At 44.5% G+C, this 27,447-nt stretch overlaps 1 protein-coding gene across 7 annotated transcripts in view; it reads right to left on the reverse strand.

Annotated features, from left to right (window-relative positions):
- kcc (solute carrier family 12 member kcc) overlaps window positions 1-27,447 on the reverse strand; it is a 275,901-nt gene that overhangs the window by 38,757 nt on the left and 209,697 nt on the right. The window contains exon 1 of one of the 7 annotated variants that reach the window (XM_033472200.2): window positions 23,509-26,174. The exons of the other annotated variants lie outside the window; for them this stretch is intronic. Coding sequence (XP_033328091.1) covers window positions 23,509-23,578 — 70 coding nt within the window. The 5' untranslated portion in view covers window positions 23,579-26,174. Of the gene's footprint in view, window positions 1-23,508; window positions 26,175-27,447 lie in introns of those variants that run through there. 7 annotated transcript variants of the gene reach the window in all.

Here is a 27,447-nt window from a genome sequence, read left to right on the forward strand (position 1 = left end):
TCGCGCGCGCGCTTCGCATGCTCTACTAACTTTCTATGACAGCCAATCGGAGAAGAACCAAGGAATTTGTCGACCCTACGGCGGGTAGCCGTAGGGTAGGTTCCGACGGTGTTGGGGGCCGGTTCGGTTGCGGCGGGGCACGGACGGATTTGGTAACGATTTTATTTATTTATTTATTTATATATTTATATGTTTATTTTGTTTGATTTTATCGGAAGACGCTACTGCGCGCCGATCGGATTTCAGCGATTTTCAATTTTTTGCCAGCTCGATTCCCGTTCTATAATGCGCCTGTTTTTTGTTTGTATTCGATGCTTGTATATTTCCATTCGATGCAATTTGATTCGATTCGATTCGATTCCATTAAATTTCAATCAATTCGATTCGATTCGATTTGGTTCGATTCAATTTGATGCCATCCGATTTGATTCGATTCAATTCGATTTGATTCGATTCAATGTGATTCAATTCGATTTGGTTCGATTCAATTTGATTCGATTCGATTTGATTCGATTCGATTCGATTTGATTCGATTCGATTTGATTCGATTTGCTTCGATTCAACTTGATTCAATTCGATTTGCTTCGATTCAATTTGATTCGATTCAATTCGGTTCAATTCGATTCAATTTGGGTTGATTCAATTCGATTCATTTCGATTCAATTCGATTCAATTCGATTCATTTCGATTCGATTCAATTACAATTCAATTCAATGTAGCTGAATCTAGTCAATTTGATTATTAATCAGTTCAATTTGATTCGATCCGATTCAATTCGGTTCGATTTGCTTCGTTTCAATTTGATTCAATTCGATTCAATTCGATTCGATTCCGTTCAATTCGATTCGATTCAAAATTCAATTCAATTTGATTCCATTCGATTCAATTCGTTTCAATCCGATTCGATTCAATTCGGTTCAATTCGATTCAATTTGAGTTGATTCAATTCGATTCAATTCGATTCAATTCGATTCATTTCGATTCAATTCGATTCAATTACAATTCAATTCAATCCAGCTGAGTCTAATTCAGTCGAATTCAATAAAAATGAATTGAATTAAATTGAATCAAAACAAATTCATTTCTATTCAATTCAATCCACTTAAAATAAACAGCTATTATAATAATCATCCTCGCTCGATGCTAACGATCGACGTTCTAACATAGCCGCGAAGTTCAGGATCGACGGGAGCACCACGTCGCAAAACGGAAAGATGCAAAAACTCTCGAGACGCCGTTCGCATCTCGGGTCGCAATGAAGGATTAATCCGGACCGAGGCGAAATATCATTTTTTCGAAACTCCCGAGCAGAGAGCTACAAAACTGAAGAAGATTCTCTCTCTCTCTCTCGCTATCTCTCTATCTCGACGATCCACAAACACGGGGAGGGGAGAGGGGGAGCGCGGATGAAAAGCGGATGAACGCACCGAGAGGAGCTTAAAAGCAATGGCAACAATGCCGGGCGTGTCCCGGTTGGTCGGTGTCCCAATTTCGCCCGCCGTCAGAGACGATAAATCGCAACGGGACCGAGGCAGGCTACGTAGTCGTCGTCGTCGTCGTCGTGGTAGTGGTGTCGTCGTCTGAGTCGCGTCGTCGCCGGTCGTCGGCGACGGCATTATTCGTCGCGACGGCATTATCGGTTGCTCGAGTTTATTACGACGGGAGCCAGGTGCCGATCATTGGCAACCGGAGGATTTACAAGCGGACGCCGCGCTGGCTTCCGCTCGATACCCGATCATCTCGGATCGTCGCGGTTTCGCACGGAGCCTTTCGGGCTGCTAGGAGATCCAGACGCCGCTGATCAGACGTCTTCGAAACCAGTTCACCGACGCTCTTACGAGTTCACTTTACTTTTACGAGTTCGTAGCATTGAAATCATTTATATGGATCGTCACGTGTCATCACTTGGATTTACGTGATTATTATTATTATTATTATTATTATTGCTTATATATGAAATTGAAAGTGAAATGGAATTGAAATTGAGATTGAAATGGAACTGAAATGGAATTGAAATTGAAATGGAATTGAAATTGAAATTGAAATGGAATTGAAATGGAATTGAAATTGAAATTGAAATGCAATTGAAATTGAAATGGAATTGAAATTGAAATGGAATTGAAATGGAATTGAAATTGAAATGGAATTGAAATGGAATTGAAATTGAAATGGAATTGAAATGGAATTGAAATTGAAATGGAATTGAAATTGAAATGGAATTGAAATTGAAATGGAATTGAAATTGAAATGGAATTGAAATTGAAATGGAATTGAAATTGAAATGGAATTGAAATTGAAATGGAATTGAAATTGAAATGGAATTGAAATTGAAATGGAATTGAAATGGAATTGAAATTGGAATGGAATTGAAATGGAATTGAAATGGAATTGAAATGGAATTGGAATTGAAATGGAATTGAAATTGAAATGGAATTGAAATAGAATTGAAATTGAAATTGAAATGAAATTGGAATGGAATTGAAATGGAATTGAAATAGAAATAGAAATAGAAATTAATTAAAATAAGATTAAACAACCTCGTCCGATAAATATCAAGTTAATTAAGCTTGAAAATAAAAATAAAAGCCACGTTAACAACCCCACTGTAATTGGCTCCGCCGTCTTCCAAGTGACACACAATCGGTGTAAATCCTGAACAAAGCGGCGAACCTCTCTTTCGAACTATTCTCGCGGATAGCACGAGAACGAAGGAAACGTACGTCGGTTCGCGGAATTGTAGCGGGCGTATATAATTCCGACATCGGACGTGTGTCGAGAAAAATTGCGGTAGCAAGGCGACCACGGGCAGAATGTAGTTTAGTTGGTCGTTTGAGCGGATCGACGTGGCGCAGCACTTTGTTGATTCAACCGAATCTCATCCCGGTCGAGAGGCCGGTCGATCCGCGGGGAGGGGGGGGGGAGGACGTGTGCCGGGCCTCGCGCGCGTTTAAACGAGATTAGGACAAGGGCAAGCGGAGGGTTAAGTAGTTTCCATTGTAAGCATGCTCGACGACGTGACGACGTTTCTTGCTGTCTCGGTGTTGCCGCGTCGACACACACACGCTCGCGCGCGCGCGCGCGCACGTCTCCCGGTCTCGCGAGAAAAGATCGCTTTACGCTTCTTAATTTGCCGAGCGTTTAATACGCGGCGTCTTCGAATCGGCACGAACCTCTGCGAAAATCATTCCCGTGGCAACCGCTTTACTAACCATTAGATGATAATAATAATAATAATAATAATCATATAAATCCAAGTGGTGATACATACACCCTGTATATTATAAATTAATGATTGGCACGGTCAATTGTCTCATAATTATGTTAGCAAGTGAAAGAGAAAGATTCCTGAGGTCATTTGGAGCAACTTTTTCCTTTGCGAAATTGCGATCCGCGGCTTCGTTTACGAGTTATCAGCGAAAAACGGTGCGCCAATGGCAGGCGAGCTCGGCTGGCGCGGGGCGGCCGCGCCAATCAGCAGGGCCGGGCGTCGTGCGCCAGCCGAGCGCTCGCCTCCCATTGGCGCACCGTTTTTCGTTGATAACTCCTAAACGAAGCCTCGGAGAGAATTTTCGTAAAGGAAAAAGTTACTTGAAATGACCTCGGGAACCTCTCGTCTCCCGGTGGTAACGTAATATTAGGATACCCTTACATTGTGTTCTAAATAAATTTAGAACATTATTATAAATTAAAAGTATTATCAATAACTCGTAAACAACGTCGCGGATCGCATTTTCGCTAAAGAAATAATTACTTAGAACGACCTCGGAAACGCCCTATTTCCGGATTGCGATTTTTGGGACACCCTGTACAGGCGCGCGCTCTGAAAAGAAGGCGCCACAGTTAACTGGTTAAATTGCACTATGTATGTATTCGTCGTAAATGCGTAAGATCGGCGCGGCACGTTGATTATGTGGGGCTTGTTGCGCGAACTATAGCGAGGAGAAAAATTGCAAGAAATTGCGGACACGCGCTGTTGGTAAACACGAGAACGACAAGACAAACCGTGGACGACGGCCGCGTTGCGTAAGACGTCGAAGGGATCGAACGAAGGCGTCGGAGGGAGAGAAAGCTCGTCCTTGCTTCAGAAATCTGCAAGGTCCGCGATATCCTTTTAACGGGGATCGATCACTCTCGTGGCCACTCGAGCTGCAGCGAATTCGATTGGATCGAACGGAGTTCTGGCTCCTCAGCGCCTCAGCTATAAGGAACGAAGCGCTTGTTTTGACGAAAATTTTTGTAAAGGAAAAAGTTACTTCAAACGACCTCAGGAATCCCATATCGATGTCTTTTTGTATGTTTTACACTGCTCGAAAAAATTACAGCATAGAAAAATTATGGATAGAAATTGACCAACTTTGACCGTAGATAACTTCGCGACAAATCGTCGCAGAACGATGGTGTTTTCTTCAAATTGAAGCTCGAAACCTTTACTTTAAGATAGTATTTCTGGATTTTAGATTTGATGCACCCGCGCTACTGTAACCCTTTAAATGCGAGGCCATGTTTGCCATATCGAAGATTGCCGAGTTGGACAAAATGTACGAACCATGTAAAATCGCGCGCGTGTATATTTGTACCTGTTTGTATCTGTGTGTGTGTAAATTTCAGTAACGCGTGTTTCCTCCGCGTGGTTCTACAACTGCTCGAAGCAGGTGCGCCGTGTGAACGCAAGCTCTGATTTCGTGCCAAAAACGCAAGGCTGGCTTCCAAGGGCTGTAACTCTGCGAAAAAAAATCGCAGCCAGGTTCTGTTTGTTTTAAATTAAAGGGGAACGATCGATCTATGATCCAACGCAAGCGGCATCCCCGAAGAAAATTCTACGAAGTCCGTGCGTTTGGTCGAACTTGACGATTTCCAATACGACAAACATGGCCCCGCATTTAAAGGGTCACAGGAGCGACGATGAGTCGAATTTAGAACCCGGGAACAGCATCTTGAAGCAGAGATTTCAAGCTTCAATTCGTGAGAAAATTCATCGTCCTACGATGACTTCTCGCGAAGTTATCGTCGCTCGAAGTCGGCCAATTTTTATCCGGAATTATCGAGACTCGGCAACGCGGCGCGCTTTCTTCGACGGTGAAATAAATTAGGCGAACGGCGGCCACTCGAAACGGAGGCGCGCTGAAAAAAAAGGTCGAAATAACTCGCGTCGAATCCAGGGAATTTCTTGCACCTGGTTTGCATATTCGCTGCATATATAGTCTGCATGGATTGATTAAAAATGGATCACTCTGCGCATTCGCGTATGCAAATTCCAGGATGTTTTTTTAAAAAATTATATACAGGTTGTCCCAAAAATGTCTCGCAATCCGAAAGTGGCGGGTTCTTCAGGTCATTCGAAGCAACTTTTTCCTTTACAAAAATTTTCTCCGAGGCACCATTAACGAGTTATCAACGAAACACAGTGACCAATGAGAGGCGAGCTCGGCTGGCGCGAGGCGACCGAGCCAATGAGCGGAACTGGGCTTCGCGCGCTGGTTGGCCGGGCCGCCTTGCGTCAGCCGTACTCGATTCTTATTAGCGCACTGTTTTTCGTTGATAACTCGTTAACGGTGCCTCGGAGAACATTTTTGTAAAGGAGGAAGCTGCTTCAAATGATCCGAGGATCCCGCCATTTCCGGATTGCGAGACATTTTTGGGACACCCTGTATATAATTTTATTACTATTTTTAAATGGGAAAAGCGACCGCGTACGAAGAACGCGCGAAACAGCAAAAATCTGCCAAAGGGTCGCGTTTGGTGGCGCGTAGGCTCGTCCCCGGAGAACGTCTCCCACCGAGTTGTGGGGGGGGGGGTGTAGAGGGTGACGGAAAGTACAACTGTGTATTTACTTAAGTGCTTTGTTTGTTCCTGTCGCGAGTCCGCGCGAAGCCCGCGAAATGTCGTTACGACGGGCGGGCGCGACTGTCCGCTTTCGCGCAGCAAGGGCAGGCTTTAGTTGAATCAACAGAACGTTAATTTCTTGAACCGCGCGAGGAGAGAGAGAGGCCCGTAAGTGGCTCTGTCGGATGCCGACAGAAACATTTGCACGTATTCGCCGTCGCCGGCGACGTCTTACCGCATTGTCGAAGGGAACGGCTCCCGGAGGATTTGCTCGGCAAGCATTTACGATCCGCGGAAATATGATTATCGTCTTTCTACGCCACTGTGTCGCCGACGGGAGACGGGAAACCGGGGCGTAGTCAATCCGCTGATAATTACGCCGCGACGACTTCGTTGCTTCAACGTTTTCCGCCACAGAGTCACTGCGATACGATCTGCAGAGTGTCGCGAAAACGTCCCGAAATCTGGTAGAAGATTCCTGAGGCCATTTCGAGAAACTTTTTCCTTTACAGAAATTTTCTCCGGGGCTTCGTTTAGGAGTTATTAACGGAGAACCGTGCGCCAATGAGAGGCGAGCGCTCGGCTGACGCGCGGCGGCCAAACCGATCAGCGGGACTGGGGTCCGCGCGCTCGTTGGCTCGGCCGCCGCGCGCCGGCTGCCTTTGGGCGAGCGCGCCTCTCATTGGCCACGCTTTTTCGTTAATAACTCGTTAACGGTGCCTCGGAGAGAATTTTCGTAAAGGAAAAAGTTACTTGAAATTACCTCAGGAATCCCTCATTTCCAGGAAATAACGAAATTCTGAGACATCTTGTTTAACGTGTTGAAATATTCTACGTGCCAATGGGAACACGGTGGCGCACCATTTGAGTACAATATCTTCTTTTAAATAGTATAAATAACATAAATAGTAATTAATATAAACTACCGACGGAAAAATAAAAGAAAAAAGAGAATATAACCATAAATCATTCGACGCCGTTGTTAAGGGATATAAAAATCTCTTCTACGGCCGGTGGCAAGCAGCAGTCGAATAAAGTGTCGGGAAAGGTTGTCGTCGATCGTTTCCGCTCGTTGAACGCCGCGGAGGACCGCGCGTCGAACGCTCAAGCACGCGTAAAATAAAATGGCGGCCGGCCGCCAAAGCGGATAAAGCGATAGCACGGCGGCGCGAAGAAACGTGGAGAGCGGTCCATGGCGCGGATTAAATGGTTCTCGTCGATGGAGAACCACCCTCTTCCCGCCGTTCCTTCGTTTATCTCCGTAAGATAGGGGACCTCTTCTCCGTTATTCGCGTAATTTATGACCCGTCGCCGAGGGACGGAACAGGGGGGGGGGGACTTAATTAATGGGTCGCTAGACGAGATAGAAACACCTCGGAAGAGACTTTAAAAACGACTTGGAGTCGCCGGAGTGTATGAAATAAAATCCAAGTAGCTCGCCGAACAAAGGGAGAGCATTTACGCGCTGCCGCACAGCGGCTACGGGAGCTCGAAATGTAAGACATTGACGGATCTCGGTGAGAAGGACCTAGCCAATTAAAATCGTCAAAATTGCTCTTGGAGGTTTTTTTGAAAGATTATTATACCGTTCGGTAGCTGACTAACAAAAACTCATCTGTGCAAAATTTCAACCCTGTTACTTGTCCGCGAGGGTTATTTCCCAACTTCGGTGACGTTTTAAAGTTTTGAAAAAAATGTGGCTTGTCTCGGATATTCAGCCGCATATTGCAGAAATTATTCAGATTTTTCCGTTGCAAGCTGTGGTTATAAAAAATGGAAAGCTAAAAAAATGTCGGGAAATCGATGAGATCTCGAAAAGAAAATACTATACCATCCTAAAATTAATTCCCTGATAAGGTACTGTCACAAGGAAGGCGCTTAATTTTTCTCAGATTTTTGGTTCGACTGCGCTATCGTCAAAAAAATGAAAATGTCATGCGGTAAACCCAACAAGTCGCAACTTTCTTCCTCACAGCAAGAACGTCGACAAACATTATTATTTTTCTGCCGATGGCGCAGTTGTACCAAAAATCTGAGAAAAATTGAGCGCACTGCTCGCGACAGTACCTTATCAGGGAATTAATTTCAGGATGGTATAGTATTTCGTTTCCGAGATATCTCCGATTTTCCGATTCTTTTTTTGGTTTTCCATCTTTGATAAGCACAGCTTGCAACCGAAAAATCTAAAAAAAATTCTATAATAATGCGGCTCGATGTCCGAGACAAGCCACATTTTTTTCAAAGTTCTAAAAAGTCGCATAAACTGTTTCCACCCCCCGGCGTAGCTGTTTTTCCGCGGCGGAAACTCCGTCGACTCGCCGCGCGACGATTTCGGACGTAAATTCGCCGCGGGTGCCGCGGGATCTGCCTCGTTTTCGACGTCTCCGCTCGTAAATCCCGGCGTGTGTGCGGACACCTCCGATATATATTCGAGTATTCGGTGCTCCAGTTCCCGGATTGTAGGCCAACGAAATATGTTGATCTCAGCGGCGCTCGTCGCTCGTCGCCCGTTTCGAATTCGTACGAATCTGCATACAGAGCGTGCGTGAATATCGCTTTCGTACCTTTTTTAAAGCGCGCGCCGGCATGTACCGGGTGGACAGCGAATTTATACTACGCGTTTACTGTGGTCGAATAGATGACAAATATTTATTACTATTATACATAAATTTATTAATTTATTTATATTATGTTTATTTACATTATTCATATTATTTATATTAGATTTATTTATGCTATTTGTATTAGATTTATTCATATTATTTATATTACATTTATTTATGCTGTTTATGTTATATTTATTTACATTATTTATATTACATTTATTTATGCTATCTCTGTTATATTTATTTACATTATTTATATTACATTTATTTATGCTATCTCTGTTATATTTATTTATATTATTTATATTACTTTTATTTGTACTATTTATATTATATTTATTTATACTATTTATGTTATATTTATTTATACCATTTATATTATATTTATCTATATTATTTATATTATTCTAATTCATTCACGTGCAACTTCTTTACACCGTAAATTATAACATTAATTCTATAACGTTTCCACCGAATATTTCCGGGAGAAATTACTTTTCCAATTTTGATCCAAAAATTTCTGGACACCCTGTAGGCACATCAGCCGGCCGATTCGCATCGCATCCGCTTGATATCTCGCATTCGAAATAACATTTCGCTTTTGCCTCTGTACGCGTGATCCTGGGGTTGCCCGGTGCTCCCTGATAAACCGGAACCGAAGAATTTCCTCCGACCGAGTTGCTTTGCCTTTTCTCGTCGCGCCATCGACGGCCACACGCCATTCTTCGAGAAAATATTTCCCGGATTCGAGAGACCCACCACGTGTTCCCAGAATATGTAACCAATACATACCGCGGTATCGGAACCCTCCATAGATCTATTCCACCGTGCGCTTACTATTATTAGAGAGAATCTCGCACGAGAGAGAGAGAGAGAGAGAGAGAGAGAGAGAGAAAGAGAGCGAGAGAGAATCTCACGGGAGAGAGAGCGGGAGAGTGTGAGAGAATCTCGTGAGAGAAAGAACGAGAGAGAGAGCGAGAGAGAATCTCGTGAGAGAGAGAGAGAGAGAGAGCGAGGAAGAGCAAGAGAGAGAGAGAGCATCTCACGAGAGAGAGAGAGAGAGAGAGAGAGAGAGAGTGAGAGTGAGAGAATCTCGCAAGAGAGAGAAAGAAAGAGAGAGAGAATCTCGCAAGAGAGAGAAAGAGAGAGAGAGAGAGAATCTCGCGCGAGAGAGAAAGAGAGAGAGACTCTCGCGAGAGAGAGAGAGAGAATCTCGCGAGAGAGAGAGAGAGAGAATTTCGCAAGAGAGAGAGAGAGAGAATCTCACGAGAAAGAGAGAGTGTGAGAGAGAGAATCTCGCGAGAGAGAGTGAGAGAGAGAGAATCTCGCGAGAGAGAGAGAGAGTGAGAGAGAATCTCGCAAGAGAGAGAGAGAGAGAGTGAGAGAGAGAGAATCTTGCAAGAGAGAGAGAGCGAGAGAGAATCTCGTGAGAGAGAGAGGGAGAGAGAGGGCGGATTTGAATCTCGAGGAGCTCGACCGCGAGCCGCTAACAATACGAACTATCTATCCTCCGTATCCTCCGTATCCTGCCCATTGTTTCGTCCCGTTTCTTTATCCCATCTCGTTCCTGCCCTGCCATCGCCGCGCCACAGAATTCCAACCAGCTCGCGCAGACTGTTTTCTTTTTACGGCCAGCTATTTCCTTTCGTACTCCCGGCCGCATTGTTCTCTCTACACATTTACGAGCGTTCGCGTCTTTTTATCGCTTTCGATGGAATTTTTAATTACGCACGCATTCGCTTCCTCGGAATTTCACGGTTTTTCATAGCGATCGGAGTGTTTTACTTTTGCTCGTTTCAAGTTGTTTTTTTTTCATTGATTTTCTAGCTTTTCGATTTTGTATTTTCGTTGATTTTCTAGCTTTACAATCTTGTTTTAGTTTAATTATATTAATTATAATAATTATATATATATTATTATATTATTATTATATAATTATTATATTATTATACTATTATTATATAATTATTATATTATTATACTATTATTATATTATTATTATATTAATACAAGATGTCCCGAAAATGTCTCGCAATCCGGAAATGGGAGGTTCCTCGGGTCATTCGAAGCAACTTTTTCCTTTGCGAAAACTTTCTCCGAGGCTTCGTTTACGAGTTATCAACGAAAAACACTTGACCAATAAGAGGCGAGCTCGGCTGGCGCGCGGCGGTCCAGCCAACGAGCGCGCGGAGCCCAGTTCCGCTCATTGGCTCGGCCGTCACGCGCCAAATGATCTCGCCTCTGACTGGCGCACTGTTTTTCGTTAATAACTCGTAAACGAAGCCGCGGATCGCATTTTCGCTAAGGAAAAAGTTGCTTCAAATCACTTCAGGAATCCGCTACTTTCGGATTGCGAGACATTTTCGGGACACCCTGTATTTATAATTTTTAAAAAATCATATGTTCGTTACTTAAAACATATAGATCACAATTCTGTTAAAAAGCAACATACGTCTAAAAAAATTACTTAAATTTTTCCATATATATTTTGCTATACATATATACATTTACCAATAAAATTGTAAATGGGTCAAGTTGACTCGGACCGGCAATCTAGCGTTAATGCAAAGTTATTGGTACTGCTGATTCGAATACAAATTCTTTCTCAGAAGTACATACATACATACACATTTGCATCGAGATCTTCTTCTGTTCTCTCGTCCTCCATTTATTCGATAATTCCGATTTAATGCAAAGTTGCGCCCGTGCTGATTCGGATAAAAATATCTTGCCCGAGGCACCGTTCAAGCTTCAAATTCCCAGCCCCGAAAAGGGAGGAGAACGACTACGTTTGAAACGACGAGGCAGCGGAGCACAGGGCCGGTCCTCGTTAACGATCCGTCTCGACAGGCATAGAATCGACGGAACGCGGGCAACTGAATTAATTTCGCGCGGCATTATGCTTTCGTACTACGAGAGAGAGAGAGAGAGAGAAAGAGTGAGAGATAGAGAGAGGCAGAGAGACAGAGATACAGATAAATACATCGAGAGAGAGAGAGAGAGAGAGAGAGAGAGAGAGCGAGAGTGCGAGAGAGAGCGAGAATGCGAGAGAGGGAGAGAGCGAGAGAAAATCTCGTGAGAGAGAGAGAGAGCGAGAGAGAGAGGGCGAAAGAGAATCTCGCGAGAGAAAATCTCGCGAGAGAGAGAGAGTGAGAGAGAATCTTACGAGAGAGAGAGAGAGAGAATCTTGCAAGAGAGAGAGAATGAGAGAATCTTGCGAGAGAGAGAGAGAGAGAATCTCGCAAGAGAGAGAGAGAGAGAATCTCGCAAGAGAGAGAGAGAGAGAGAGAGAGAGAATGAGAGAATCTTTCGAGAGAGAGAGAGAGAGAGAGAATCTCGCAAGAGAGAGAGAGAGAGAATGAGAGAATCTTTCGAGAGAGAGAGAGAGAGAATGAGAGAATCTTTCGAGAGAGAGAGAGAGAGAGAATGAGAGAATCTTTCGAGAGAGAGAGAGAGAGAGAGAGAGAGAATGAGAGAATCTTTCGAGAGAGAGAGAGAGAGAGAGAATCTCGCAAGAGAGAGAGAGAGAGAATGAGAGAATCTTGCGAGAGAGAGAGAGAGAGAGATATCTAGGGACCAAAGAGACAGTGTGGGAGAGGGACAAAGAGAGAGGGAGAGAGAGAGAGAGAGAGGCGAGTTCCGTCTAAAAGACGCTCCGGCGTCGATTCGAAATCCCGGCTTTGCCGGTGTTAGACGCGCTCAGCCGTGCACGGCCGTGGCAATTCACGCTTCGCCTGCTTCTAATTGCCGATTATTTAAATTTTATCGGGGCCCGAGACAGGCCGCGATCCACCATCGGACATCGTGTTCCTCGACCTCGAAGCTCGTTCCTGTGGAAATGCCACGGAAACACCACGGTACACGGTAATTTCTCCCAAAAATGTTCGGAGATCGGAATTAAAACCGAAAGCAAAAATCTGAGAATACTAAGTCTCGATTAGTTGTTCTAAATATGTTCTAACAATTTGTATCTTTCTCAAATCGCTTCTTATAAATGCTATATTAACCCTACTTATATTTTTTATTAGTTAAATTATTTTATTAGTTACAATTAGTTTTTATTTTTATTAGTTAAAATGCGCGCGCGCGCGTGTGTGTGTGCGTGTGTGGAATGAATTTTTATCAGTTAAAATGTGCGAGTGTGCAATTATTCGTATCTCTTAAAATCTGTGAGTGTATCATGAGATTTTTAATTAGTCAAAATCTATGAGTGTGGAATGATTTTTAATTAGTTAAAACCCCCTGCGAGCGTGTAGAATGATTTTTATCAATTGAAATGTGTCAGTGTGGAATTATTTATACTTCCAAAAATGTGTCACTGTAAAATGATTTTTAATCAGTTAAAATGTGTGCGTGAAATGATTTCTATTATTTAGATAAAACTTGAGAATGTGCGCGCGCGCGTGTGTGTATGTGTAAATTGCTTTCATCACTGTGTAATTTACATGCTCGCAAATAGCGCGTACCTTATATCACATAAAACCTGAAATTTCCATGTTCAAAAAACACGATCCCATATTTCAAGAAACAAGAATAACATTTCAATTTTTAACAAGTCCCTCCTCAATATTAAATTTAATAAATTCACAAAACATCATATCATGTTCTACGCGTGCATGTTCAGAGAACCGATGGAGAGTGAGAGAGAGAGAATATATATTATTAAATTATTAGTATATATATATTATTAGTATATAATCTAGCATATCTATAATTAGTATATATATTATTAGTATATAATCTAGTATATCTATAATTAGTATATATATTATTAGTATATAATCTAGCATATCTATAACTAGTATATATATATTATTAGTATATAATCTCTCGCAAGATTCTCTCATTCTCTCGCGAGATTCTCTCTCGCTCTCTTTCGTCAGCATGACGAAATCGAACGGCCGAACGTTCCTATGAAAAACACTGAAAAGACGATTTTACGAGTGGACGCTGAGAAATGTCGAAAATTCGCCTGGCGGCGGATACACGGTCGCGTTCGGAGCACGGAATACCGCCGGGTCCGACGCGGCGAGCTTTCTTATTTCGCCGGGAGAGGGATGTTTACGTTCTATGTTTTCGCGAAATTTGATGGCGCGTCGTTCGCGTTAAACGTGAATTACGGGACACGGGAAATGGCGCGCGCGCTCCCCCCTCCACTTGACCCCGTTCCGCGCCGGGTTATAGCGATATCCCAGCCGCAGCGGAGTACACCGCGCGAAGCCTTCGAAGAGCCGAGAGCTACCGCGAGCAGCCGCGAGCTCCGGCCGCGCGACGCCGATGCAAATTTAAGAAGAGGAAATGCGCGCACAGACGGCTGAGCTAAGGAGCTTTCGCTGGGAAGCCGGAGATGCGATTCCGAATCGCCTGTATCCGCGATCGTTCGCTAACTCCCTGGCTCTATCGTATCTCCCGTACGGATCTCCGCGAAATCAAGAATTTACGATCGCCAGAATTTGCACCGATTTATTTTCCCCGCCGTTTTGCCCCTGCTCGGATCGTTCGTTCGGATCGCAGAAATTTTCAGCTTATTGCTGGCGCGTTTAAATACTTTGTGTGATATAACCTCTAATTGTTGTTACTATTATTATGTTTGTTAACTGAAACTAGTTTTGAAACATTGCGAATATTAAATGAGCAAACAATAAAATATAATTTAGGGGGATTATAGTTTTAAGGAAGTAATTTAAGTTAAAAAATAAACGTATGGTAAATAGTATATAGTATAATATATAGTATTTAATAATTTAATATAGTATACATTATATAAAATATCAATTATATATACGTTTGATATAATTGATACTGTATCTAAATTATATTTAGATATATATATTTAATATAATTGATACTTTATCTAAATTATATTTAGGTATATATATTTAATATAATTGATATTTCATCTAAATTATATTTAGGTATATATATTTAATATAATTGATATTTTATCCAAATTATATTTAGGTATATATATTTAATATAATTGACATTTTATCCAAATTATATTTAGGTATATATATTTAATATAATTGATATTTTATCTAAATTATATTTAGGTATATATATTTAATATAATTGATATTTTATCTAAATTATATTTAGGTATATATATTTAATATAATTGATATTTTATCTAAATTATATTTAGGTATATATATTTAATATAATTGATATTTTATCTAAATTATATTTAGGTATATATATTTAATATAATTGATATTTCATCTAAATTATATTTAGGTATATATATATTTAATATAATTGATACTTTATCTAAATTATATTTAGGTATATATACTTAATATAATTGATATTTCATCTAAATTATATTTGGGTATATATATTTAATATAATTGATATTTCATCTAAATTATATTTGAGTATATATATATATATATATATATATATATATATATATATATATATATATATATATTTAATATAATTGATATTTTACCTAAATTATTCTTTATTGTCAGAGCATTAAATATCTTTTTATATTCAATTTATAATTTTAATTGCAACTAACAACATTTCGAACTTTTAGAAACAAGCGAGAAATGCGGTTAAATTGTTTCAAAATAAATTTACCGAACGACACGCGCGACAGAATTTGACCATGAAGACTCTCAAAGACTGACTCCACCGAAGATTCAGTGGAGTATGGCGTCTGCGAGGAGACGCGTCTGACCATAGACCGTCCGCTGTCACTCGCCGCCAGGTCCCCACCGTCCGCATTAAAATTTCATACGCTGCACGCGCTTGCCGGCGCACGTCTACTTACATATTTCTATGAATATATTTACTTGCGAAATCGTGCACTCGACGAACATTACCATACAATCGCGAAACTTGAACCGAACCCCCTGTACAATGTTATTTAACAACTTTAAGAAAGAATTCAATCGACCTGCAACTTTCATCGAATCATACTTTCATTTTTGTATTCAAATAAAGAAGCTGCGCACCGATAAGAGAAAGGTCGATTTGCTTCGTAGGAATATTTTGCGAGAAGCGACACGTGTAACGTGTGTTACACCTAATAGTAATTCTTTATTCGAAAAATACATTATTCGAATAATTTGAAAAATTCTTTGTTCGAATAATTCGGAAATTCTTTATTCGAATAATTCAAATAATTCGAACAATTCAAATAAATCGAATAATTCAAATAATTCGAGCAATTCAAATAAATCGAAGGATTCAAATAATTCGAATAATTATTTGCGAATAATTCGAAAATTCTTTATTCGAATAATTCAGATAATCCGAACAATTCAAATAAATCGAAGGATTCGAATAATTCGAATAATTCGAAAAATTCAAATAAATCGAAGGATTCGAATAATTCGGAAAATTCTTTATTCGACTAATGCGACTAATTCGTAAATTCTTCATTCGAATAATTCAAATAATTCGAGCAATTCAAATAAATCGAAGGATTCAAATAATTCGAATAATTCGAAAAATTCTTTTTTTCGACTAATGCGACTAATTCGTAAATTCTTCATTCGAATAATTCAAATAATTCGAACGACTCAAACAATTCGAAAAATTCTTTATTCGACTAATGCGAATAATTCGAAAATTTTTCATTCGAACAATTCAAATAATTCGAATAATTCGAACGATTCAAATAACTCGAAAAATTCTTTATTATAACGATTCGACGAAGAAATATGAAAGCAATAAATCGACAACACCGGCAACACCAAGAACCGGCGAGCCGGTGTTATCCCCGTCGGAAATAAATTTCCAGTGGCGTAGGACGGCAAGGACAAATGTTTGCGAACGTTTTGGCCCCGGTAATTGCGCGAGGAACGGTAACGCGAATTAAACGGTGGACGGGGAAGCGTTTCACGGGCAGGGACGAACGAGAAAATGAAAACCGTGTAACATAAGCGACGAATTCTACGTATAATAACGCGGAGGGCCCGCTCCCCCCCCCCCCCCTCCTACGGCGCGGCAAATGCGGGCGCACGTAGCTCTGGCACACTTGAACCGTGCCCGCGCGGCCATTGCGTTGCCATTCACGTTTCTAACGGGGGAGTGTGTGCCAGTATTTAGGGGAGTGCCCGCGCGCAAACAACCGGATATTTTCCGTTGCGCGCGCGCGCACGGTACCGATCTCGGTTTCCGCGCACGTACTATGCTAATGCGGCAGCTTAGGGTCGCGGCGAGCGACTCGCCCGAAATATTTCGGATATACATATTTAGTTTTCCGTCGGCGCGCCGGCAACGAGACAAATTGCCGAATTTTTTACCGTGTGGTCCCTTCATCCACCTGCTGCGAATCTGATCATGCTAATCGCGGGATTGAAGACGAGGCTGATATATATATATTTATTATTATTATTATTATTATTATATATATATAATAGGCGAGCGACTCGCCCGATTTTTCAACGAAGTTTCCACTTTGGAGATGAATCTCTTCTTTAGCGAGGGTAGCGTGTTCTTTTAAGGATTGTCATATTTTGTGGAGAAGAGCTACCGGCGTGATATTCACGTCAAAATATTGGGAAATGAATGAGCTTTCTATCGACGTAAGGTTTTTAATGTTTTACTTATTTAGTAATTTTTGGTATTGGTGCAAAGTCTTTGTTGATAGCTATTGAGATCGAAAAGGGAAGGGTGTTCTTTTAAGAATTGCCATTTGATATTAAAAAATGCTATTGACGTGATATTTACGTCAAAATATTAGGAAATGAATGAGCTTTCTATCGATGTAAGGTTTTTAATATTTGTGTTATTTATGAATTTTTGGTATTGGCGCAAAGTCTTTGTTGATGGATATTGAGATCGAAGAGGGAAGGGTGTTCTTTTAAGAATTGCCATTTGTTATGAGAAAATGCTATCGACATGATATTTACGTCAAAGTATTGGGAAATGAATAAGCTTTCTATCGACGTAAGGTTTTGAATGTTTTACTTATTTAGTAATTTTTGGTATTGGTGCAAAGTCTTTGTTGATAGCTATTGAGATCGAAAAGGGAAGGGTGTTCTTTTAAGAATTGCCATTTGCTATGAAAAAATGCTATCGACGTGATATTTACGTCAAAATATTAGGAAATGAATGAGCTTTCTATCGACGTAAGGTTTTTAATATTTGAGTTATTCATTAATTTTTGGTACTAGCGCAAAGTCTTCGCCGAACGGTATTCAAACCGAAAAGGGAAGTCTGTTCTTTCAAGACCCGTCCTTTCTTTAAAAAAAGAGATATCGACGCGATATTTACGCGAAACGATTGTAAAATATCCAAGCTTTCCAACTATATAATATTTATAATATCAAATCCATTTCTTTATTTTTAACATCAACGCAAAGCCGCCTTCGCCAGCTGGTAAGATCGAAAATACATCGATGTCTTTCAAGCACCGCAGCTTCCGACGAAGACCAGACATCGTCGCGCAACCCGTGCCAAAAAATCCCCAAAAGATCGAGCTTTCCAACGATGTACAACATCACATACATCGCTCAATTTCCATACAATTGTCTCGCGTCCTTTCCATCCCTCGAACTCCGCAAAAATCAGAATAAATTTCTGCGAGATAAACGAAAGCGAATAAACGCTTCTACCAGCTAATAAAAATTCGTCGCAAAACATATTCCGCGTATAAATTGAATTCTTCCAAAGCAGAAATTGTCCGCTACACAATTTCTATGTTTTGAAAAGCGCATCGGTGATAAAACAACCATCCGGCATTTTTATTCGTCGCGCCGACGTCAGGTTAGATTTCAACTCGAAACTGCGAGAGAATCGTCCGAGATTCCGGGTTCACCGGTGTTTCCCCGAACGTCGAAATCTCTTCGATTAACACTCGTGGTCGCCTCCTAAAGGAGGCTTTCTCCGTCGACGGCGCCGATTCCGTTCGGCGATCCCGAATAAGACAGCCGCGCGTCTCGCGCGCCGCAAAAGCGCTTAAACGGTTCCCGAAATCGCCGGGAACTTTGATGGAATTGCTTCAGCCGTCGCATCACAAAAGACGCATTAACCTGGTCGCCCGGCATTCAAATGCGTCAAAGGGCATTTTACACGTCCCACCCCCTCCCCCCTTTCCCTTGGCCGCCCCCTCGCAGAGCTATTTCGACGTCGAACAATCTTCCAACTTCCGAAACGGTTCGACGAGCTGACGGGACTCGTAAATCGAGGTCCCCGGATCTACGGGGCGTCGTCGATTTTCGACAACAATGACACTTGGTCAGAGATATTTTACCGATCACGAGGCAGCCGATAGCGACGATAGCGTTCCGTGGTTGGGCGACTTGCAATGCGGATTATCGCGAGGCGTCGCGTAATCGGCGACGATCGCGACGATCGCGACGTTTAAACGCGCCGAACACGGTAAATTTTTCCCTAATTGGCGCTCCGATTCTGCGCAAAAATGGACAGTTTCGAGAGAGGAGGTACGATTGTTCGAGCATCGCGATTCATTTTTATAGTTACCGATCGTCGACGATTATAAAAACGAGGCGCAAGGATCGGATAATCGTAATTCTTCTTGGCCAAAGAGTGGCCATTTTTGTGCACATGCTGGTGCAAAATTGGGGAGAAATTACTGTGCACCCTCCTCCAAATGTATTATATATATACATATAATAATATTATATTATATTACAAACGAATCGGAGAAATCGATAGGAAGTTCTTAGAATTTCTCCGATTTCATTTGAAAATTAATTTCATGGTACCGCGACAAGCGGATTGTATTTATATTCGACGGTGCGATAAGAATAACTCGAATTTTACGAAACAGGATCAGCGTTTCTCTTCGGCGATTCACTTTCGCCGCGTTCTTAATTATTTCTTCGACCGATTTCGGCGTCCGTTTTTATTACTAGTTCGTCCGTTATTTCCGTTCCTATTTGGTTCCGCGTATTTTTTACCGTGCTCCAGGCGCAGCAAATTCGCTCCAATTTTCTGTTCGGCACGGACAAAGCTGGATCCGAAAAATGGACGATTCGGGGAGAGGAGACTCGATTTTAGGAGCATCGCGTTTCGTTTTTACAATTCGTCGACGATCGGCGAGCGCGAAAACGAGCCACGACGGGTCAAACGAGCGCGTCTCTTTTCTTTCGAAAAGTGGACATTTTCGTTTACACGCTGCAGGAAAATCGGGGAGAATTTACCGCGCACCGCCCTTCGAATAATTCTTTGTTCGAACGAATCGTGGCTCGAACCATTCGCTGTTCGAATCGTTCTTTACTCGGATAGTTCTCTGTTCGAACGATTCGCTGTTCGAATAATTCTTTGCTCGAATAATTCTGTATTCGGGTAATTCGTTACTCAAATAATTCTGTATCGGAACGATTCGTTGTTCGAACAATTCTTTACTCGAATAATTCTTTATTCGAACAATTCGTTACTCGAATAATTCTTTGCACAAATAATTCTGTATTGCAGTAATTCTTTATTCGTATAATTCGTTGTTCGAATAATTATTTACTCAAATAGCTATGTTCTCGAATAATTCTTTATTCTAACAATTCGTGATTAGAATAATTCTTTATTCCAACAATTCGCTGTTCGAATAGTTCTTTACTCGAATAATTCTTTATTCGAATAATTCGCTGTTCAAGTAATTCCTTACTCAAATAATTCTGTGTTCGAATAATTCTTTATTCGAACAATTCGTGATTCGAATAATTCTTTATTCGAGCAATTCGCTATTCGAATAATTCTTTATTCGAACGCTTCGCTATTCGAGTAATTCTTTATTCAAATAATTCTTTACTCAAATAATTCTGTATTCGAATAATTCTTTACTCAAATAATTCTGTATTCAAATAATTCTTTACTCAAATAATTCTCTATTCGAATAATTCGTTATTCGAGTAATTCTTTACTCAAATAACTCTTTTATTCCAACAAAAAGAACATTTAACCCAAAAAAGAAACATTTAACTTACAGAAAACCGAACAACGGTGAAATAACAATTTTCGCCAGGTACACACAATACACGAAAGCGGCGTAATTTTCCAAAGACCTTCCGCTCGAGAAATCGCTCGATATTTCCACGAGGACTGCGGAGAATCCGCGGTCCGCTTATCAACGCTCATTCAGCCAGCTCCTCGTCGTCCGGACAGCGGCTGAAGGGGTTAAAGTTCGCAAAGCCGGGGCGGCCAGAAATGCCGGCCGTAACTCCCCCAGTAACCCAGAAGACGACTTTTCCTCTTTTCCTCTTTTCATCCGCTTTCGCCCCATCTGGCCAGATTTCAGGGAGCAAAGAGAGATAGCCTCGGCCAGCCGAGCCGGTCCCCGGCCGGCTGCAAGAAAGCATGGAAAATTGGCCTGGCCACGCCGCGCCACGCCGTGGCCGCAGAGTTTAATGTATTCGTGGGGGCTCCGCGGAGGGGGTGGGAGCGCGGAAAGGGGGTTGAAACGGCGGTGGAAAGGGGCGCCGGGACCCAATTTCTAGCGGCGCGGCGAGCGGCGAGGCGGCGTTGAAAACCGGGACTGCCGCGGAATCGAGTACGAGCCTGACCAACTTTGCCCTTTGATTGTCGCTGTTCGCCATTCGAACCAATGTTTCACGTTCTGCTGATCAAAGGGAACGCGGCCGCTGCCGCCGAGAGCGCGGCGCGGCGCGGCGCGAATTCGCGATGCCCGTTCCGCTCGCGAGAAATTCCGTGGTCGGCGACCGCCGGCTCGCGTTTTCCTAATTAAAAAGCCTGGATTATTGAAACCCACGCGGGATCTTCTTGCCGCGAAGGTCGACCGGCGATTTAGGCGTTTTCTCGACGCTTCGAACAACGAATTGTTCAAATAAAAAATCATTCGAACAACGAATTGTTTGAATAAAGAATTATTTGAATAAGGAATTATTCGAGTAAGAAATTATTTGAACACAGAATTATTTCAGTGAAGAATTATTCGAATACAGAATTATTTCAGTAAAGAATTATTCGAATAAGGAATTATTTGAGTAAAGAATTATTTGAATACAGAATTATTTGAGTAAAGAATTATTCGAATACAGAATTATTTGAGTACAGAATTATTTGAATAAAGAATTACTCGAATAGCGAAGCGTTCGAATAAAGAATTATTCGAATAGCGAATTGCTCGAATAAAGAATTATTCGAATCACGAATTGTTCGAATAAAGAATTATTCGAACACAGAATTATTTGAGTAAGGAATTACTTGAACAGCGAATTATTCGAATAAAGAATTATTCGAGTAAAGAACTATTCGAATAGCGAATTGTTGGAATAAAGAATTATTCTAATCACGAATTGTTAGAATAAAGAATTATTCGAGAACATAGTTATTTGAGTAAATAATTATTCGAACAACGAATTATACGAATAAAGAATTACTGCAATACAGAATTATTTGTGCAAAGAATTATTCTAGTAACGAATTGTTCGAATAAAGAATTATTCGAGTAAAGAATTATTCGAACAACGAATCGTTCCGATACAGAATTATTTGAGTAACGAATTACTCGAATACAGAATTATTCGAGCAAAGAATTATTCGAACAGCGAATCGTTCGAACAGAGAACTATCCGAGTAAAGAACGATTCGAACAGCGAATCGTTCGAGCCACGAATCGTTCGAACAAAGAATTATTCGAAGGGCGATGCGCGGTAAATTCTCCCCGATTTTCCTGCAGCGTGTAAACGAAAATGTCCACTTTTCGAAAGAAAAGAGACGCGCTCGTTCGACCCGTCGCGGCTCGTTTTCGCGCTCGCCGATCGTCGACGAATTGTAAAAACGAGACGCGAAGCTCCTAAAATCGAATCCCCCCTTCCCGAATCGTCCATTTTTCGGATCCAGCTTTGTCCGAGCCGAACAGAAAATTGGAGCGAATTTGCTGCGCCTGGAGCACGGTAAAAAATACGCGGAACCAAATAGGAACGGAAATAACGGACGAACTAGTAATAAAAACGGACGCCGAAATCGGTCGAAGAAATAATTAAGAACGCGGCGAAAGTGAATCGCCGAAGAGAAACGCTGATTCTGTTTCGTAAAATTCGAGTTATTCTTATCGCACCGTCGAATATAAATACAATCCGCTTGTCGCGGTACCATGAAATTAATTTTCAAATGAAATCGGAGAAATTCTAAGAACTTCCTATCGATTTCTCCGATTCGTTTGTAATATAATATAATATTATTATATGTATATATATAATACATTTGGAGGAGGGTGCACAGTAATTTCTCCCCAATTTTGCACCAGCATGTGCACAAAAATGGCCACTCTTTGGCCAAGAAGAATTACGATTATCCGATCCTTGCGCCTCGTTTTTATAATCGTCGACGATCGGTAACTATAAAAATGAATCGCGATGCTCGAACAATCGTACCTCCTCTCCCGAAACTGTCCATTTTTGCGCAGAATCAGAACGCCAATTAGGGAAAAATTTACCGTGTTCGACGCGTTTAAACGTCGCGATCGTCGCGATCGACGCCGATTACGCGACGCCTCGCGACAATCCGCGTTGCAAGTCGCCCAACCACGGAACGCTATCGTCGCTATCGGCTGCCTCGTGATCGGTAAAATATCTCTGAGCAAGTGTCATTGTTGTCGAAAATCGACGACGCCCCGTAGATCCGGGGACCTCGATTTACGAGTCCCGTCAGCTCGTCGAACCGTTTCGGAAGTCGGAAGATTTTGTTTCTCCTCTTTCCGAATCGTCCATTTTGGATCCCCCATTTTTCCCCTCAAGGAAAAAGAAAAAACTAGACCGAATTTCCCTCTTCGGGAAAAAGAATAATTCCGATCTACACACCTAGATCGTCGTCTAAACGGCAACGCCGACGACGCTCTACAGCCGCAGCAGCCGCCTGCTCGCGGCTGCTAAATCGTCGCATCAAATATTAAAGGGCCGCTCGCGGCTGACCATAGCTCGACCTATTCCACTTAAAGCCCGCTGCTCGAAGCCCAGTTTCCGCGTGTCCGGCGGCCGAGCCGCGGAATTAGGCGAACGCTACGGACAATAGTTCGAGTGCTCTGTGTGTTATACAGTTCGAGTGCTTTAGTTCGAGGGGTTCTGCGGATACTATAGAACAAAGAGAGAGGGCAAGAGAGAAAGAGAGAGAGAGTGAGAGAGAGAGAGAACAATCATACCGGCTTCGAGTCGGGCTGGCGAGCCATCGGGCACGGTCTTCCCCTGCGACTTCGGCGTGCCCTCGCTCATGGTTCCGGCGCGGCTTCGATCCTCCTCCTCCTACTCCTCCTCCCGGAGCTTCCGGTCCTCAGCGATTCCGCCGGTGTTCCTTTGGTCCTCGCCGATTCCACCGGTTCCGCCGGTTCCACCGCGATTTCCTCCTCTCCTGGGCCACACCAACCTCTCGCGTTCTCCGCCCTCTCCGCGAGCAGAGTGCCGCGGTTCGTGTGTCTTCGCAGTCGCACTTCTCGCCGGGCGGTGTTCCGATCGGCTTGATCCCTATCCGAAGGAGAGAACCGTTTCCCCGGTCACTTCGCGAACAAACTCGAACCCTCGCACAGGTCACCTCTCTTCTCTCCTTTCTGGCGCACTGGCGCCCACTTTCCGGCCAGAGGGGGTTCTATACGCGCCTCTCCGAAGCGGAATGCCTCGTAACGGAGCTCGAACCGGGCCCGAAATTGCCTCGAACAAGCTCTAAGGAGGCTTGTCGACTAGTTCGACGAGCTCGCAGGCCCCGAATGCTTCTCAGAGAGAGCGAGAGAGAGTGTGTACTCTCGCGATTCTCGGCGATCGGTTTCTCTCGCGGTTATCCGGAAGAGTCGTCCCCGTTGGACGCGGCGGCGAGCAGCGATATGCGCGCGTGTGTACGATGGGTGCGTAGGTCACGACAGAGGGGTCGGTCCTGGGTCAGCGGGGAGCACTGTGCCGAAACTTGTTCTGAGGCCGGGTTCCTTGGCTCGAGAGGCCGACGACGATGACGACGACGACGGCGACGGGAGGAACACGCGCCACCCGGACGGCTTCCGCGGAGGGTGTGTAGCCTGTTCAACGCTTCAGCCTGATCTTCCGCATCCCTCCTCTGCCCCGGCTAGTACGCGAGAGAGCCGTCTCTCCTCCTCTTCTCTCTCTCTTCCGTGTGTGTGCCGCGGCTCGCTCTCTCCGCTTCTCCCCTCGCGCACCCACCGGAACACCGACGCGCGCGAGGAACACACAGAGAGAGGGTGGGTGTGTATCCGCTACGAATAGAGAGACAGAGAGACAGAGAAAGAGAGACAGGGAGCGCGGCGGCGGGTCTCGTTGTGTCACAAGGTCACGGGATCAGAGAGGATCGGTGCTCCAGATATAAAGGCGGCCAGGCAGCGGGCCACGCAGCCAGTCGGCCGGCTCTCTCTCGTTCGTGGCTCTCGCGCGCGCACCCGCCCTCTCCTCCTCTTCTTCTTCTCTCTTCTCTAATTAACGAAGACGGTATTATACCCACGGAACACCGACGACGAGCCCCGGAAGTCCGCGTCCGTTCGGGAGGAACGGGATGATCGATCGTCCCGGCGGTTCCCACGCAGGGGCATCGACAGGTACAATGCACACGCGAGCGGACGACGCGCGATGGACTCCGCGATTCTCGTTCTCTTGATCCGCCGTCGGTCGTTCTCTCTCTCTCTCTCTCTCTCTCTCTCTCTCTCTTTCTCTCTCAGGCGGCGCCCGGAATCTCGGTCGCGACAGGGCGGCGTTCCTCTTCTAATACGGCGAGCGGTCCCCGGTTCGGCAGGATCCCATCAAGAGGATCGGCGCTCTCTCTGCTCTGCTCCGCTGCGGTCGCGACTCTCGGGTAGCTCTCGGCGGCTGCTGGCTGCAGGTCACCACCCCTGGACGCTCGTCTTCCCCGTGGCTCGGATGCTGCGGAGTGCCGGACCACCTTGCGCCACCCTCTCTCTGCTGCCCCCACTCCTGCGCGCCGGCTCCTACTCCCAGCCGCCCGCTATCGCGCGCCCCCACCCGGCGGCCCGCCGCCGCCGCCGTCGTCGAGTCTCCTCTGCCGCCTACCGCCACCGCCGCCGCCGCCGCCAGCGCCTCCTCCCTCCCGCAGCGTCCTCTCGCGAATGTCGGCCGCCGAGCAGCACCACGGACGACACCTCTCTCGCTCGACGTCGCGGCAACAACCCCGGCGGCTCTTCCCTCCGCGGAAAACACCGGAAAGCTCGCGCGGCGAAGTGCTCGCTCTCTACGCTCGCGGCAGGACGTGCCCGAACACGGCTTTCCAACGACGCTCCCGGCTTTTCCAGCGCCCTGCCGTTCCCCTGCCGCGCTCCACCGCCTGCGCACGCTCTATACGACTCCCTCCGACGACACCCTCTGCACCCCTTTCGAGCCTCTCCTTTCTCGCTCGCAAACTGTCTCTCTTTCTCTCTCTCTATATGTATATATATATATGTCTCTGTTTCTCTCGCAGGCGCCCCTTTTTCCGCTTTCGATCCTCTCCTTTTATCTCCCGACGGCTCTCCCTTCGTGCTCTCCGTTCGCTCTGCGAAAGCTCTCTCTCTCTCTCTCTCTCTCTCTCTCTCTCTTCCTCCCGCAGACGTCCTCTCTCTCTCTCCTCTCCTCTCGTAGGATCTTTCCCTCCGATACTCTGTTACTCTCGCGAAAAGCAGCGGCGCGTCCCGGGCGCTCCGAGCAGCTAGCCACCGCTTTTCCAACGCCGGATCACGCCTGCGCCGCTGCCCCCGGGGATGCCTGCCCTCTCCCTCGCGCTACCGCGCCTCACGGTACTCTCCTGCTGCTCGGTCCTCCCGCTCGCCGCGCTCCCCTCTCCATCGCCAGAGTCTTCTCGCTGTCGCTCTCGCTGGGCTCCACTCCGTCCTCTCGCTCGCCGCGCTCCCCCCGCTCACCGCGCTCCCCACCACAGCCTAGGTCGCCTCGCTCGTCGCGCTCGCTGCGCTCCACTCGGTCCTCTCGCTCGCCGCGCTCCCCTCCCTGCCGCGGGTCGCTCCCTCTCGCTCGCGCGCCGCGGACCTCTCACTCTCGCTCAGTCGCCGCGCTCCTCTCCCAAGCTACAGTGCTCTCGCTCGCTGCGGTGCTCTCGCTCGCCGCGCACACCTCGCTCGCCGCGCTCCCCTCCCTCGCCCTGGTCCTCTCGCTTGCCTCGCTCGCCTCGCTCGCCGGATACCCAACTCCTCCGCGCCTCCCTCTCCGCCATCGTCCAGCCGGAGGGAGAGCCAGGTGCATCATCCCCCTAGCTTCGGACTCTCTCGCATCCGATTTCTTTCCGCTACACCGATATCCAACCCCCGCTCGAGGGGCAGAACTCGCGTCGTCATCGTCGTCGTCGTCGTCGTCGTCGACGACGATCTCTTTTTTTTTCTACCACGTCGAAACCGAGTTCGTTTCGGGTTTTCCCGTTTTCTCTTTACGAGCCTCGTACAAATGTTTCTCCTTTCCGAATGCTGATTCCAAAGACAACGGTTCTTGGCTGGCTCGTCCTCTTTGTTCGCTGAATCGCGATCTAGGGTACGCCAGCCAATTACTGTGCCCTGTTGCCGGACTTCGGGTGTTCTCGTTGTCGAACTCGGCAACTTCGCCGAGTTCGAACGGCGTTTCCTGAGGGGGCGAATTTCGAAGTTTCTTTCGTCGATCGAAACATTTTCGCGACGCTTTCGTAAAAGTTTTGCACTCTATAGGGAAATTTTGGCGTGATAAAAATTGTTGAAAAATTCGCCGTACGGGCGACTGCGTTCTTTCCCCAAACGATGTGTCCAATAAAATTTATTTAAAATTTATTTATTATTATAATTAGTTAGAATGATCGATTTTCCACAAACCGTGTTCTACCAACGCAATTTCTTTCGCGGACCGGCGAGCGGCAGAAACATTTATCGCGAGCCGTGCAAGACAGCCGGCTTTCCCTGCGCTTTCAAAATGTTCAGCCACCCACGCCCCAAGACAAAAGTCCGAAAACAAGTTGAACCAGACATTCCGCGGTGGACAACGGGGATAATTCACGCTCGCAAGCGAGAAACATTCGGGCGAAAATCGGCTGCCAGCAATATGTTATATAATATAATAATTAATATAAATATATATTATAATAAATTAATTATATATATAATATAATATATAAAATTATA

Source organism: Megalopta genalis, unplaced genomic scaffold, assembly GCF_051020955.1.
Source record: "Megalopta genalis isolate 19385.01 unplaced genomic scaffold, iyMegGena1_principal scaffold0037, whole genome shotgun sequence".
Classification (NCBI taxonomy): domain Eukaryota; kingdom Metazoa; phylum Arthropoda; class Insecta; order Hymenoptera; family Halictidae; genus Megalopta; species Megalopta genalis.